General features: G+C 35.4%; 1 protein-coding gene across 2 annotated transcripts in view; it reads right to left on the bottom strand.

Annotated features, from left to right (window-relative positions):
* LOC150086102 (peroxiredoxin 2-like) overlaps positions 1-17181 on the bottom strand; it is a 51000-nt gene that overhangs the window by 17856 nt on the left and 15963 nt on the right. For both annotated transcript variants that reach the window (XM_090373711.1, XM_090373710.1), the window contains exons 2-3: positions 11996-12137; positions 7938-8054 (exon numbers count right to left, since the gene is read on the bottom strand). In XM_090373711.1, coding sequence (XP_090229837.1) covers positions 7938-8054; positions 11996-12135 — 257 coding nt within the window. In that variant the 5' untranslated portion in view covers positions 12136-12137. The remainder of the gene's footprint in view (positions 1-7937; positions 8055-11995; positions 12138-17181) is intronic.

Here is a 17181-nt window from a genome sequence, read left to right as displayed (position 1 = left end):
AAGTAGAGGTAGCAAGATTATACACTAGCTGATCCGGAAGCCTCCTAGAGAGTTACCAATAGGTTCGGTCTGGTGAACTAACTAGCAGCCGTCCTGCGAACAATGTTTTAGAGCTGTACTCTCGAAATGTAAGGAATATTGGATCTCGCTACGATGTTCATAACCTCAAAAGTCATCAGTCATACTGCATGATGGAAGAGTTGGGGAAGGGATGACTGGAACTTAGCTCTAGAGACTAAACATGGGTTCCACCACTTCAAGCCTCCAATAAGCAAAGTGGTGGTATTGCACCGGTTGATGAGTCATCTACCACCTAGTAACATAGAGGGACAGCATTCCTCCATGTGGTGTGGGCACCACACCTCAACCCCTGCTTACGTTGGTTCACACCTGGGTGGTCATCCACCATGTACTGGTGCATGGAGGTTATACGCAGGATTACTAACAGTCCCACCATCGTGAAGGTGCAAGCAGAAGATTTGACTGTCACAGACCGTCCGGACTTCGCCGAAATTGGGTCCACTTGACTTGAGTGTCACCCGAATATCAGTTCCATCAGCGTTTTAGACTCCAGGTAGCAAGTGCAGCTTGTCTGGCATATTTGAGAGAATGTCTGTCTGTGACAACATCAAGGACCAAGTTGTTGCTTTTATGTTTGTAGAATAGTCATGAAGCAGAAAAACATTACATTATGCAACAGTGAGAAAAGAGGAATTTTTACCAGGGAGAAGTAGTATAAAATATGTTCTGCTGGTGAAACCAAAAAAGGTTTTCCCACCTTTGCAGATACAGCCTGGATTAATAAAGAATTTTGTCGATGCTCTGGAAGGAGCAAGTACATTCTGCTACTTAAGAGATGTTTCACAGTTTAACAGATGCAAAACTGAAAATATGAATTCATTTGATCTCAAATGATCAGGTATTTGAAACAGACCTAGAGGATATGGAATAGCAGAGAGCACATTGGCAAACATTTAAAGTAGTTTATGGAGATAAGGGCTGCCAAATGTCTCTGAAAATTCATTTGCTTTGCTTCCATCTCAGTTTTTTTCCTCAAAAATTAGTATATGTAAGTGGTGAGAAAGAGTAATCTTTCATCAGGACATAATCACAATGGAAAAGCAGTGCCATGGTTACTGGGATACTGTCAGTTTCTTAAAACGGAAAGAAAAATGAAACTGTCCATCCTTTCTAAGGAAAGAATGGATGTAGCACATTTGATTAAATGTGCTTTTTACAATGAATAAGACTCTTTTAAGAGAGCATATGTATTATTGTATGATATTTTGAAATTGTTCATTTGTCAAATTACAAACTTTTTCTCTGGGGGTATGAAAAAAAATGTTTGCCAAATGTTATTAGAAAGGATGGAAATTTTTTTTTTTTTTCTTTTGCTGATTGAACTCTATTGCACACATGTACAATAAAAGTGATACCAACAGTAACCCATCACTACATTGTAAACTCTGCACTGTTTTTTGTTTAACAAAAATATTAAAGACAATTGACCAAAATGGGAGTATTATGTTGTACCTTTCAACACAAGCCTTTCATTGAAGTGATTATACACTGAGTGGACAGAAATCATGGGATACCTATGGGTAGGCCCACCTTTTGCCCAGATAAGAGTAGTCACACAGCAAGGTATTGAGTCCATTAGTTCACGAAAGCATTACACAGGTATTTCCATCCATGCTTGCTGCACCGCCGTCCATAATTCCATTTCATTCCTGGGTGGAGGATCCAAAGCTCAAACAGACCTTTCCACAGCATCCCAAAGATGCTCCACAGGGTTCATGTCAGACGTTAATTCCATGATGCTAAAATCTGCTGAATGCTCTTAAAACCATGTTCTAGTAAACACAGCTCTGTGGGGAAGCACACTGTCCTGCCGAAAGAGTCCATTGCCTTGTGTGTGTACAATGACGATGAAGGAAGGCAGATGATCTGCAAGGATGGACATAACCTGGACCATTCAGGGATGTATCTAGACATAGAGGTCCCAATGTGTGCCAGTTGAACACGGCACAAGACTATTACTGACCGTGCATATGCTGAAAAGTTCCTTGTTGACATGACAGGTGCTCAGCTTAGTACGGTTTCTGCCAGATACGCACCCTCCCATCTGCTTGAAATAATTGGAAACTGGACTCATCGGACCAGGAGACCCATCTCCAATTTTCTAAAGTCCAGTGCCAATGTTTAGGCATAGAGTCCTGTGTCGTGGTGTTACCAATGGGACTCTGGTGGGTCAGCAGCTCCCATAGCCTATTGCGGCTAATGATTGCTTGGTCTTGGTGGAGACGTTTCTGCCACCTCCCTTGAAGTTGGAGGTGATTTGTGCCACTGTCACTCTGCAGTTAGCTGAAACAATGAGAGGCAGACATCTATGGCCACATTCATCTACCACCTTTCTCTGCCCACAGCGCTTTCCACGATGAGACATTTCAGAAATGGCGTATTCCCAATACACTCTTGATATCGAACCAGGATAGTGCAATTTCTGTACCACTTCCGTGACATAATGACTCAAGTTTATCCACTAGTGAGAGGTGGTGACAGCGTTGCATTTCCCAGGAACCAGGTATCCCGTGAATTCTGTCCTTTCAGTGTACTGCACACCTTTCACAAGTTTCAGGTTAAAACTGGATAATGTAACGGTTCATTTAAGTTCAGTCAATTTCAAGAGTGTCTAAAAAGCCAATGGCATTGGCAAGAAACACTCTGCAGACTTCACTAAAGATTGAGCTTATAGGTCCTGCTATATATTCCAGCATCCTTTTTCTGGCAAAAAGTGTAGTGATTAATGATACATCTAGTGATGTCTAGCCTTGCACTGAGGAGTTTAGTTAGAGTTATAATATTATGTCTGTTTAAAATCAGCTTCCATGTGTCCAGTCAAGGCTGGTATAAAGGATCCCTCTAGAGATAGTGAATGGTTTATGAAGTACCATTCTCAACCAGCATTAGAGCCAGTATTCCATATTAAGGAAGACACTGAGGTATGTTTTGGGAGGTGATGAACAGATGACAGGTCCAAATGGTGCAACTGGAGATGTACCTAGAAATATAATTAGTAATGAGTTTGCATTTTTCACACAGTATCCTGATGTGCTCTCCAAAAGGCAGTCCACAAGGTATCCTTGTTGCTGTGAAATGCTGAACAAACGAGTGTTTGCCAACCCAAAGAAAAAGGCATAATACCAAAAAAATTAGTATACTTGACTATGGAAAGTCTTCTGAAATATGGGTGAATTCAAATACTGTCACTCAGGCAAAAATTTGAGAAGCCTGATATAAAAATAAAAAATGCTACTAAAAAGAAACAAGCTGGCACAGTGAAATGTCAAACAACTTCTTGCAAGCAAATAAAATATTTGTTATAGCGAAATTATTACACTGACATGCAGTAGAAAAAAGGAACAATTATAATCAAAAACTTGAATTCTGCCTAGAAAAAAAAAAATTGTTAGAAACAAACAAAACTACAGTCTCTTCCACTTTTAAATTTATAAAACTATACACCAGGGGCAGCCAACTTAATTTATGATGCGATCTACTTTTTTTCTTCAAAATATGCCACAATCTACCATCTCAAGAATTTCATTGCACGTGGTTAAAAAAGTTAAACACATTGAAAAATGTTCTTTATAAATTTTAAATAAAATTCAGAATTCTTATTTTAAATTCATAATTTAAAATTTTAATTTATGCCAAGTTTGTCTTCGTGTCATCTGCCAAGCTTTCAAAATCTGGGATATACCATAAGGTCAACCGTAAAGAATTTTCTAAATGCAAGTCCGTTAAGAGTATAGATTCTGTCTTTGTTTCATATATGAAAAGACAGATTCACATAAATATGAGGAACCAAAACAGGAATTTAAAAGTTCACTGCATTTTTTTACTTTTGGGTAATTTTTCGGCAAACGTATTACCAGAAGTCTTCTTCTGATGATCTTGCTGAGGAAGATAGTTTCACAATGTAATAATTTCATTTAAGTAATATTTTCTCCATTTGAAAAATCTCAGTGATTTTTTTCTGCAATTTGTTTCTTATCTAAGTCAACATTAAATGGATAAGAAATATTGGACAATTGTCTTCAATTGTTTTTAAATCACCAAATCTGGTTTCAAAATCATCCACAACTTTCTCAATTTCAGAAACATATTTCTCACAATTAAATTCAAAAACAGGATATTTCTGCAAATGATCTTGCATAATTTTCAAAATGATAGAATTTTTTTTTTCTTTGAGATCCTTAGCCATTGCCAAAAATTGATATTTATATGCAGAAGTATTACTAATCATGTCACCCACATTTTTATTCTTTCTTTGTATTTCCAAATTCAGATCACTTAATTTACTGGTAAAATCTGCCAAAAAAGCCAGATCACACTACTCTATATCTTGTAGCTGCTCACAATCATCTCCCCTTTGATCAACAATTTAATTTCATTCAGCAAATTTAGAAATCTGTTAGAAACTTACTGTGACTCAGCCACCTCACATCTATGTTTAATATTAGATCTGGTTCATTTTCATAGAGTTGCATTTTGAAGAGATTATCCTTTGATGGAATCCATGATTTTGAAAGCTATGTCCATAACACTTTTAGTATTTAATCTTTTGCTAGCTAACACTTGTTGGTGGATGATACAGTGGTAATTTGAAAAATCTGGGAATTCATCATCCTTTTGACACAATGTGATGAATCCGTTAAGATACCCTGTCACTGCTTAGCCACATCTGTTGTTATTGATCTGAGCTTAAATAGTGATAACTTAATTTTTTTCAATAAAATTTGATGCGCTAAATATATCAAGACCTCTAATTCTTTCTTTTAACAAGACCATACCCAGCAGTTCTCTAGTGGGAGAATCATCAAAAACCAATAAAAACAAGCAATTGAGCTGTATCACTGATGTCTGTAGATTCATCCAGGTGTACAGAAAAGGACACACAATTAGCCAATTGAGAATGCAATTTGTTTGCTTGCATTTTTACTCATTTTTTGATGTATTGCATCACAGTATTTAGAGATAATTGCAGATCTTGAAGAGCACTTTTAATTTCATTTTTGTTCTTAATTTTCAAAAAGAAAATGTTATTTCTAAAAATGCTTCTTTGATGAATTGACCATCAAAATGGTTTGCATTTTTTTGCAAGAAGATGACTCACTTTAAATAATTCTACAGTTACTACTTCAGTTTGTAAATTAAGTGTCATGAAGAAATTGTTATGCGAATAATCAATATTTAAGTTCTTTTAATTTATTCTAAGGTCGCTATTAGGCAGAAAATCCAATTGGTATTTACCATGGAGTGTACTGAAGTGCACTTTCTAAATTTCCTTTTTGGGTATACCAATGGAAGCACTGGAAATCAAACATTTTTCTTTTATCATTGCAAAAAAGTATTCTAGTTCCCACTCTTGATGAAAATGATTGTTTTGCTCTTTCGTATTCATTTTAAATTGGAGGTTATTAAATTAATGTATAAATACTCTCCAGTTATTAATATTAACTAAGCTAAATAAGAATTCGACCACTAGACAAGCCTGCAGCTGCACTGCAATGAGCAGTCACATGGTTCAACGGATTTGTAATAAGCGTATGCAGCGAGGTGTATAATAACAACATTTAGATTTTGACTAATCTCTTTTTTTATACATATTTAAAAATATTTGTGATCGACTGAAATTAAAGCCGTGATCGAATGGTAGATCGCGATCAACTTATTGGCCACCCCTGCTATATGCAACTTCAGATGATACAATATAAATAACCATACTTCTTTAAATAAAACTATACAAACAATTTCAATGTTAGAAAATTTTCTACCAGCATGTTTCAGTAAATATGCAACTCCATGTAAACAACTAATTATTTCCAAAATTACTCTAGTAACATTTTAGGAAGGTAGATCGATCAAAATCTCCTAATTTTGAAGAGGCAATTGACTTTTCAGTTAGTAAGTCATCACCAGATGCTAAAGATCTACAATCAAAAAAAATTGTACATATTGTTTAGGAATCTTCTTTTTTGCAAATTTGTTTTTTATGACAGTATTAATATTTATTGCACTAAACTGATATTTTCATTACAAATCAAACCTTTTTACATAAAAAAATTGCATGTGTGCTGAGCACACATAGTGGAAGTTAAGTGAAACTTCGTTAGGTGAACATTTATCCCTTGACCAAGGATCCTATATTGACCATGTTACGCTGCAGGCAATGAATCTACATGAATGGGAGCCTCTGAGATAAGACTTTCAGTTACCAAATTAGGTTTGGCAAGTACTCTGACATCGGATTATATTTAAAACCATCTGATTTCGATAGAGCCGGAATCACTTTGTTCTTGAGAGAGCTATGACAGCTATTATTACAGGCTGACATTTGACTTGCATCCTCATTTGGAAATGCTGTTTGAAGAAGAGCATGATCTCGAGCTGCTACAACCTTCACATGATTTTTGAACCAAAGCTAATCACACATGGAACAGACTGAACCAAAATCATTATCCAGGAATGATTGTTTAAACTGTGCATGGATGCTTCAGTGTTTCTTAAAATCCTGTTACTGCTCCAGCTGAATATTATGCCCACCACATGTTGAATGATTTGATGGAGTACTTCTGACAGTCAGTTTTGGCTTCTTCGCTTTGTTTATGACTGGGCTTCGAGGACTCTTCCATAGTTTTCATTCGCAGTATCAACTTCTGTGACTTCTCCTTCCAAATTCACTTCTAACATTCCTTGGGAGATACAAGGCTCTGAAGATATGGATGGACCTTCTCCAGTTTCTTTGTTCAACTCCATCGCATGCTGTAATTTCTTCTGCTGTCGAAATAGCTTAGATCTCTCCTTTATACTCAATGGAGGTGGTTTCATTGCACATATACATGCTCTATATGCCTTACAATGCTCACTATTAGTCTTAGACATGTTGAATTATAAATTTTTTCCATTGAAAATTTTTTATTAAACATGGTGGAAAATGATGAAAGTAGCAGCATTACGCAATCAGTAGAGGTACCGACTGGATCGTGCATCGCTCGTGTCTGGTATAGAGTAGTACAATGGTGAGTGGGGGGAGGGGATGATTCATTTCATGTCGCATTTTCTTGACAATTTTTGTCAACCCATGGGCAAATTGCACATGTACTATACATCTTACAACACTCACTACAGTGGAACCCAGCTTTACAACTGGTTCACTGTACAATGGACACTCCATAACAAAATACTGTTCACTATACAATATGTAGTAAGCACCAGTCATTGTGGTCACATTAACAAATTAAAATTTAATTTTATTAATGCTGATTCTAATAAGCAAAAATAGAAGGAATATTATCCACAGGCTATAAAAGTAAAGATACAAAGAACAGATTTACACTTTATTACCTTACCAATTAACAAAATTAAATGATACATGTAAATTGGAAGAATATTTTCCACAGGTTAACAAAAAAAAAAGAAAAGAAAGCAAGGCAACTACACCAGATATACCACCCAGGTGGTCACCCTCCCAAATACTAACCAAGCCTAATACTTCTGAACTTCGGTGATTGCACAAAAACAGGGGAATTTAGCCTAGCATAACATATCTGTTCAGGGTGACTGCAATGAGTTTACTTATCGTAAAAGTTGGGTTTTTTCTCAATCCATGAACACAAGTTACTCCCATCTGAAAACTGCTTGGAGTGCACCTAAAGAAGTTGTACTTCAAAAACACAAGTAAACTGGCAGCAGATAGAAGAGATTATTTGTACTGCATATTTTGCTACTCTGGTAATCATTATATAAACATTTTATTGTATAAAATTGTATGCTGGGATATTCAATATCCTAGAACTCCATTTAAATTAAGGAATACACATACAAGAAAAGAATATCTGATTACAATCTAAAGCAGAAAAATTAATTCTTACCATGCAAGATGACTAAAATGGCTATCTGTTGAACATGCCACTACCTCACATTTTATTCTCCTAAATTCCTCAATACGATCACTGAAGGCAATTATTTCAGTTGGGCATACAAATGTACTGAAAAGAAAATATGTAATACAATTGAAAATGGTAAGCAATACAGAAATGGCTACAACTAAATAAAAGGGCAATTTTTCATTAAGCATAAATATACATACAGATACAGAACAGTGCACAAAAATGTTTCCTAAGGAACTCATGTATTTCTAAACTGAACATAAATTCATTAAATATTTATGTTCAGATTCAATTCTCAGAATACATTTTACCACATGTTCAATATGCATACTCCGTTCTGATGAACAAGTTCTTGTGTACACCAATGATACAATTTCTGGATAATCATGGCTATCGAGTCCATGGGTGAAGTAGGTTTCCTACAGAACAATTTCTCTTTCAAGAAACCCCATAAGAAATGTCCCATCAGATTCCAGTCTGGAACCCAAGGTTAAGTATGTGTTAAGTGCTAAGGATATGAGGCATAGGTATATAGTATCTGTAATTGCAAACATCCTTCAGTCAGTTTTTTAGACAAAAAAAAAAAACACAATCCTTGCCCAAGACCAACCAACTTGGTCACATAGAAAGAAAAAATAAATAAAAATTTGTCACTGATGAGCTTTGAACTTGGCTTTTTCTACACCATGTGAAAGGACAGCAGGTATTTGTGTGCCCTTACCCAAAAAGGGCAGATTCAGTGATAGCCAAAAATACAGCACGCAAAAAATTCAACACTATATGGGACATATGCTGCTTTATATAAATCACTGGCTATCTGTACAAGGTTGATTTGCTATGAGCTGCAGCAGAAAAAAATACATCCTGAAACAAATGCAGGTACTGCTGTAAATAAAGTTTTGGTGGAAAATGATTGAATTAAATCATGATTTTTTGTGACTAATCGCATTGCCAATTTCACTCCGTAGCTACTTCCCTCATGGAGCTGGCAAGCAGGTATGAGGTTCTGTTGCCCAATCACATGTTCTGCTTGTTCCAGGGAAAATAATGGAGTCACTGGTTAAAGAAGCATCTAGACAAGACTGCAATTATAGTTCGGACACTGCAAGGGTTAGTTAAGGGTAAGTCTTGTCTGACCAATTTGATCAGATACTATGTGCTTACAAAGGAACTGGATGTAATAAATAATTTTGATATCACATACTTAAATTTTAGGAAAGCTTTTGATACAGCTACACACATGAAAGATTACCGTACAAGTTGGAGCAGTATGGCATTAAGGGAAAGTTGCTACAATGGATAAAGGGATGGTTGAATGGGAGAAGACAGAGTGGTAATCAATGGACACTGCTCTTCATGGACTAATGTTATTAGCTGAGTCCCCAGGAGTCTGTGTGGGCCCACTGTTTTCGGAATTTATCAATGATATTGATGAAGGTATATCAGGCTTAATGTCCAAGTTCGCAGACAATATAAAGGTTGGCAGGGTTGTTAATAACAGTAAGGATGGTACACTACTGCAGCAGGATCTAGAAAGGTTGAGCAAGTGGGCTGAGAGGTGGCAACTAAAGTTTAATATAGATAAATGCAAAGTACTTCATATGCATAGCAGTAACCCCAGAGTAACATACCAACTATACAGTACTATGCTCAGGGTAGTACAGAATGAAAGAGACCTGGGGTAATTGTGCAGTCAGATAAAGTTTTGAGCAGTGCAGACAGGCTTCCAGGGCAGGTCATGAGGTCTTGTCAATGGTATACAGGAATTTTGCTATTAAGGATAAGGAAGTGATTATCCCTTTGTATAAGGCAATGTTCAGGCTGTGCCTTTTTTGCACAGGTGTAGAGGCTTCATTTTAGGAAGGATGTACAGTTGCTAGAATGAGTACAGAGAAAGGCACCAAGATTGGCAAGGGGAAAGAAGGGATCCGCTTACCAAAAAGGCTTAAGTTCTGCAAATTGCAGCATCTGGAGACTAGGCCCCTGCAAGGTGATCTGATTGTGATGTTATAAGCCTTAATCAGATCACCTTGAATGGTTTGAGCAGGCTCAATACTAATGGATTCTTCCTCTTGCTCAGATTCTGCACCTGAGGGGAACATAAATTAAAACTGAAGAAACATTTGTAGAAATGGTTGTGCATAAATTTGCCCTTAGCCAGCAGGTGGTTGATTGCTAGAACAAACTTCCATCCATCTTTGTGAAAGTTGACAGTTTAAATTCAAGGAAGAACTGGACAAACTTTTGGAGCAAATTTACTATGACTTTCAAATTTGTTTGATGAATTAGCTTCTGCTAAGACTGTTCAAAACAAAGGAATAGAAGAAATGTCACCCAGAGTTAAGTTCAAAATGAGAAGTAATCAAATAAAATAATAAAAAAAAATAAACTAAATAAAAAAACCCAATACAAGCATTATTCAGTGTTATACTCAAATTGAATCAGTATTTAAATTTGCCATTGCTATCTAGAAATAATAATCCATTTCTGTGGTGGTAAAACAAGCGAGACAAACTACCTCTTCAAAGAAAAATGGCTCTGAAATATTTAAGTGCACCAGCTTCATCAGTTGAAAGTGAAAGAATATTTAGTACTGGTGGTAATTTGTACAAACCTGCAAGAAATAGGCCGTCCTGAAAATGGGAAAAACTGATGTTTTTCATTACAATTTAAAGTATTCAATTTTGATTACTCTGCATAAAACTTTTAATTTGTTTTTTCCCTTTATACTGTGTTAAAAAAAGTGATAAATTTGATTTAAATACCTGTTAAGTTGCATTTTTTTTATCATATTCTCTGTATTAATAAAAATAAATTTGCTATAACAGCAGCCAAACTCCAGCAATCTGATGGATCTCTTGGTAGTGATTAACTGGCTTAATTTGAGCAGGAAATGGCTGATTAATAAAACCAATTAACAATTAATCGACCAAGGAGCTGATTAAGCCGATCACTGATTTATCGGTGCATCCTTAATTTAAACTATAAGCAATATTTCAAACAAATCCATTTAGAATTTTTGCATAAATTGTTAATTTATTAACCTTATGAAATTAGATTTTCTATAATGATGACCACTCTTATACCACTTTGAATATTAAGATAATTTATTTAGCTACTAACAAAATCACTATATCTTAAGTGTAATGATTTAGTTATTAGCTAAATAAATTCTTAATATTCAAAGTGGTTAAGAGTGGTCATTATAGAAAATTTTGATTTTATGGAAAAACACCATGTAATTTTGTTCTCAGTGACAAGCTTTTTTTTAAAATTTATATGCATATCTTCATTTAATTTAATTAAAAACCCACTCAAAGATGGATGGATACACTACATTTATGATGGAATGTAACTGGTCAGAAACAATTTTCAGATAATCTGTGGCATTCAAACATTACTCATCAGTATCAGACAATCCACCCAATGTGCCACAAAAACACTCCCTATACCATTATGCTGCCATCAACCAGCCTGCTGCACTTTTTACAACTGGTAAAATGTATCTATGGACTCTTGCTGTTTTTGCATATTCTGTTCCCTCCACCAGTATGAAGCAGGAACTGGGATTCATCAGGAAAAGCAACATTTTTCCAATTCTCACTGTCTAATGGTATTCCTGAGCCCTCTGTAAACATATTTTCACTAAAGTTGAATTTTCATATAAAATATTTTAATTGAAAAGAAATACTGAAAACAAAATTAGTGTGAAAGAATTTATTTATACATATGATTCTTTTGAAAAAAAAATTAACAATATTCATTAGAAAGAAATGAACTGTGCATCTCCCAAGACGTTTGTCTTGGGATTTTACTATACTATAAGTATCCACTTGGAGCAACACTTCACATGGCATACCAAAAAAGCAAGCAAACTTATTACAAGTAACTAGCTGCTCCATTACACATCGGCACTAAGAGTGCATGTTGCTTCTTAAAATTGTGATTGCATCAGAGTTGCACCGTTAGATGCTTCTGCATGCAGCATGATTTTATTAAAATTAAAAAATTCAAATGAAACACTTAGATTTCATACTTACAAGTCAAGGGGATAAAAAAAGAGCACTAGATATTTTCCTTTGTAATCATTAAGCTTTATCTCTTTAAAAGCACCATCTATAACAGCAGTACCTTTGAAATCAGGAGCTTGCTGAGTAAGTCGGGGAAGACTATCAGCCATTTCTTTAAAAAAGAAAAATTATTTTAGCAACCCAAGGAACTTGCATTTCTCATTTTATGGCTTTTATATAAATTAATTTTTTTGTAATGTTGTAATTGTATAGAGCTGAAGATTTGTTTGTTTGTTTTGGTTTTTTATGGTGCAAAAATAAATATTAATATTAGCTGAAGCATATGATGCAAGAAAGAAAGCTTATACAGCATCAGAAAAAAAAAAAAAAAAAAAAAACCCTTCCCATTTCACCCATTCATTCACTCCAAATGTTTGTCTAGTTCAGCCTTAAATTTATTTAGGGCTATGAACTTCAACAACAACAGGTGGAAGTCTGTTCCAGCAATCAACTATCCACTGGCTAAGGGCAAACTTCCACACATTATTCTACAACTGTCTTTCCTCAATTTGAATCTATGCTCCCTCAGGTTCTTAATCTGAGCAAGCAGAAATATCCCATCAGCATTGAGCCTGGCCAAACCATTCAGGGCCTTGCACACCTCAATCAGATCACTTTGCAGGTGTCTAGTCTCCAGATGCTGCAACTTGCAGAAGCCTTTCTTTGTTAAGTGCACCTCTTTCACTGTTCCACATGAATGATTGTTGCATAAATTGGAGCAATGTGGAATTAAGGTAAAGTTACTACTATGGATGAATGGGAAATTACATTGGTTATTGTTGGGATCCCTTACTGTTTTTTATATTTAGTAATAATGCTCATATAGGTATTTCAGGTTTGATTGTACTAAATGTATACCAAAGAAGCTGGGCCATTTTAATGCATAGACGACACCAGGGGCCTCTGCCTACTGGCAGCCTCACTTAGGGCTAGGAATGCTACTAAGAGAACAGAAAAAAAATATTAAAACAAAATTTAAACTGAATATGGGCCACATTCAGAAATTTTCTGGAGTGCCTGAGAGTTCTTAAAACGGCCCTGATAAGAAGATGTAGATAAACTAGGCATATGTGCTAAAAGATGGCAACTGCGACATGACATTAATAAATGCAAGGTACTTTCTTTAGTCAGTGATATACACCTGACATTTGAAAGTTTATACAACTGTATAATCCAATTATATAAGGCAAGGTTTGGATCATACTTGAGTACCACATACAGGTCTGGAAGCCTCATTTCAGGAAGGATGCAGGTCTGTTGGAACAGGTGCAGAGAAGAATAACAAGATCAGTGAGGAATAAAAGGGTGTTCTTTACTGGGGAAAATTTCAATTCTGCAAATTCAGTTCAACATCTGAGACTAGGCATCTGTGAGATCTGATTGAGGTGCTTAATACTTTAAATGAATTGAGTAAGCTGAATGCTGATGGAATCCTTCCTCTAGTTCATACTACCCATGAGGGGGACATAAATTAAAACTGAGGAAAGATGGTTGTAGGATAGATATGCAGAAGTTTGCCTTCAGTCAGTAGATGGTTGATTGTTGGAACAAACTTCTATCTGGTATTGCTGAAGCAGGTAGCTTGAAAAATTTCAAGGAAGAATATTAAAGGGGATGGGCAGACAACATGGGAAGTGTTTTTAGGCTGATGCTGCATAAGCTTCTTTCTTACATCATTTCCATACTAATACTGCTGCATTTGTATAGCAGTAGCCCTGGAATAACATACCATTTGGGCATGGGTGCAGAGAGCATGGTGTAAGTGAACCACCTTTGAATTTCAAAGTAATACATAATTTTTAATATTTTCATTGAGACATTAAAACAATACAAAAATTCTACAAAAAACCTAAAATATTAATTTAAATAATTTATCAAAACAAGAACAAAATTAAAACAACTCTTGCAAAGTGGTAAACTAAATATAGTGGAGGGGACTGCCATAATTCTTCTAATGCTTGATATGTAAACATGTTATTCCTATTTCATTCCAATGACAAAATTTCATGCCTTTTTCTTTCTCACTCTGCCCAAATGTGCTTGCAGTCTGCACAGTACTTTCTCCCACATTTCTATGGGCATTTTTCAAGGTGGCACCACCTTGAAAAATGCCCAGACAGCACTTATGCATTTGGGTAACAGATTCAATTTAGCTAATAAGAAAAAATAATTTGGGGTAATTGTACAATTGGACATGAAGTTCCAAGTTCGGCAAACAGTCTGCTTGAACAGCTTATTCAGTTCTCTCAGTAATATATAGAAACTTTGCAGGTGATTATCCCATTATACAATACAATGGTCCCATTTGGAATATTGGGAAGTTTGGAAACTGTTTTAGGAAGCACAGATTTGTTCAAAATGATGCAGAAAAAGGAGTGACAAGATTAGTTAGAGACCTAATTGAGAATAAGGCTTTAACAAAAGTTAATTAAATGCTGATTGCATATTTACTCTCCCAGATGAGACAGAATTCTTTTATTTACAGAAGCTGATCACTTTTGAAAGTGACAGAAGTCAACAGTTTTGGTAATGGTAAGATGATTCATGTAAATAACACTGAATAAAAGTAACAAATCAGACTTTTAGTAGAGAGTTGGTTTCCTCTTGAAATGGCTTTTAAATTATAAAAAATGGTTAAAGAATAGATCTGCAAAAATTTGCATTGCCTGATAAATGGAAAAAACTTCCACATGGTGTTATGGACAAGAACTGTGCAGTTGTAGTAAATTTAAAGGTTCGAAAAAATTATTAAAATGAACGGGTAAATGAAGTGGATAACCTTCCCCCAGTGCTATATAAGCTTTACTTATTCGCATCACATTGCCAATACTATAATAATGACCTGATATTCGGTATCAGATAGAATCCTCAAGCAGTGAAGCAAAGTATCAGCTTCCCAGCTACCAGCTTTAATCAGATAATTAGTAAAAAGCAGTTTTGTAAATAATAGTGGGATAACACACTGATAAACTGGGATAATGGGATGACCATTGCCTTTGCTAAAATGAGGCAGAAATGTTCCTCATTCTGTGCTAATCAGTTCTGTTCCACTTACAATAATCCTAACAAAAAGCAAAGGAAATCAAGAAGTCACTGATGCACTTGAAAGAACCAATCCTCCTCCCACTAATAAGCAGTTGTGTACATATTTATCCCAGCAAGGACCAAAAATCTGTACAAGAAACTGACCAATTTGTCGAGTGCAGTTTTTGAGATCACTTTAGGGTAGAGAAATGGCTCTTACCGAAAAGTAAGAATTGGAAACAGTCACTAAAAGATCCATGCAAAAGCTCTCACTTTATCAGCATGTACATCCATACTTTGAGCTTAAAGCTGGTAATAAAGGACTCTCTAGGTGAGCTCACTTCAAAACTCCTTAGATTTCTAAGGAACCAAACAAAAAAAAAACAAAAAAAAACTTACCCCTATTATGAGCTGCCTTGCAGGTGCAACAAGACAGAACAAGTTAAAAGAATGTCATTGAGCAGGGCATGTAGGAACTGACAAGGAAAAAGAAACCCTGTTGGAACTAACATAAATCATCTGTGAAATCAGAATCTATCCCTAATAAATATTCATTTCACTTACCACTCCCTTGGTGCTGTATCACATCAGTTTAGAGTCCAGTTCTGGAGGGGTCAAACCAGTTGGCTAGTGGTAAGTTTTATTATTGGGCAATGTTATGGGATACCATCCTCAGCTTGACAGCAGTCTTGGTTCTGTTTTGCTCCTAGTACTGTGGACCATCCCCTGCCAACTGTGCTAGGATAAAAATGTTATAAACTGATATATAGCAGGCCCTTTCCAGAGGCAGATGGGGGAAATATTGTCCTCCCAGTGAAAGTGACCAAATTATTGTTCCTCATGGGAAAGAAACCCTGCCTCTTCCTCCAATCCACTGAGGCCCAAGCCTTCATTTGTCAAAGTACAGCTCTCACCAAGTTTTCTGACACAGAACAAAACATGCATAGAATCTATCATAGTTTATCTATTAAAATCAAGTCTATAATCCAATCCAGATGTAGTATAGAATGTCCAGCATTATACAAATTTGCATTATTAGCAGAAAGTGTAAATAATTTGCTTCTGAAGTTAAGTTGGCAAAAAAGGGATCATGTCAAATTTAAAGTTTCACATGGTCAAAGAAACTGTTTCTCAAATATACCTTTTTTTAGAAAATAAAGTGTGCAGTATTTAGTTCTTAATAAATTATGAAGAACTAAATACTATTAAAATAACAGTATTTGCTTTGGCTCAGAACTCACTTTGGATTTTAACATATTTACAGAAGTTCAATGAAATTTAAATAATTTAATGATGACATTATTAAATTTAGAGAAATTATTTCCTCATAGCAAGTTGAAATCAGTATTGGAGTGAAAATGTAATACTACTATACCCAAAAGTTTAGAAAAATCTAATGATGACATTATTAAATTTAGAGAAATTATTTCCTCATAGCAAGTTGAAATCAGTATTGGAGTGAAAATGTAATACTACTATACCCAAAAGTTTAGAAAAATCTCAAAAATTAGTGTCCTCCCCTAAAGTAATAATAGGGAAAACAGAGCTTCCCTCATAAATCTGTGCCTACAACCTTGGTAAGAACTATAATATTACATCAATCAGAAGTCCCAGGTAATTTATCCCAACCATTTTTACAGAAGAACAGGATAAATCAATTTCAAATAAGAACAAGGAACTAACATATTCCTCTTTTATAGCAATCTACCCCAACAGAGTAGAAAACACAGCTCTTGACAAGGAATATTAGTCACCTGTAACCCAGGTTACATACTTTAAAGATAGTTTACCCTGTGGCTTCCATTAGTTTTGGTGCAAATGGAATACCCTGTGGCTTCCATTAGTTTTGGTGCAAATGGAATACCTACAATTCATACTCCATCTACCCTTCAGAGCAGATGAGATGGAGGGTGAATGTGTCTTTTGCTACTGCATTTTCAAAACTTGACTTCCCTCCCAATCAGTCCGATTACTTTTCCTATCAGGATCAGAGATTTTTTTTTTTTTTTCAGTCATATATAATTTGTTCCTGTCTTAGTCATTCTTTTGAACTACTGTTTTTAACAATGACCATGATCCTTCCACTTTTATTTAAATTGCTTTATTCATAGTTTGGTAAATCTCATGCAAAA

Source organism: Mastigoproctus giganteus, chromosome 5 (assembly GCF_048544385.1).
Source record: "Mastigoproctus giganteus isolate SK-2022 chromosome 5, ASM4854438v1, whole genome shotgun sequence".
NCBI lineage: Eukaryota > Metazoa > Arthropoda > Arachnida > Uropygi > Thelyphonidae > Mastigoproctus > Mastigoproctus giganteus.
This window is presented reverse-complemented; position numbering and strand designations above follow the sequence as displayed.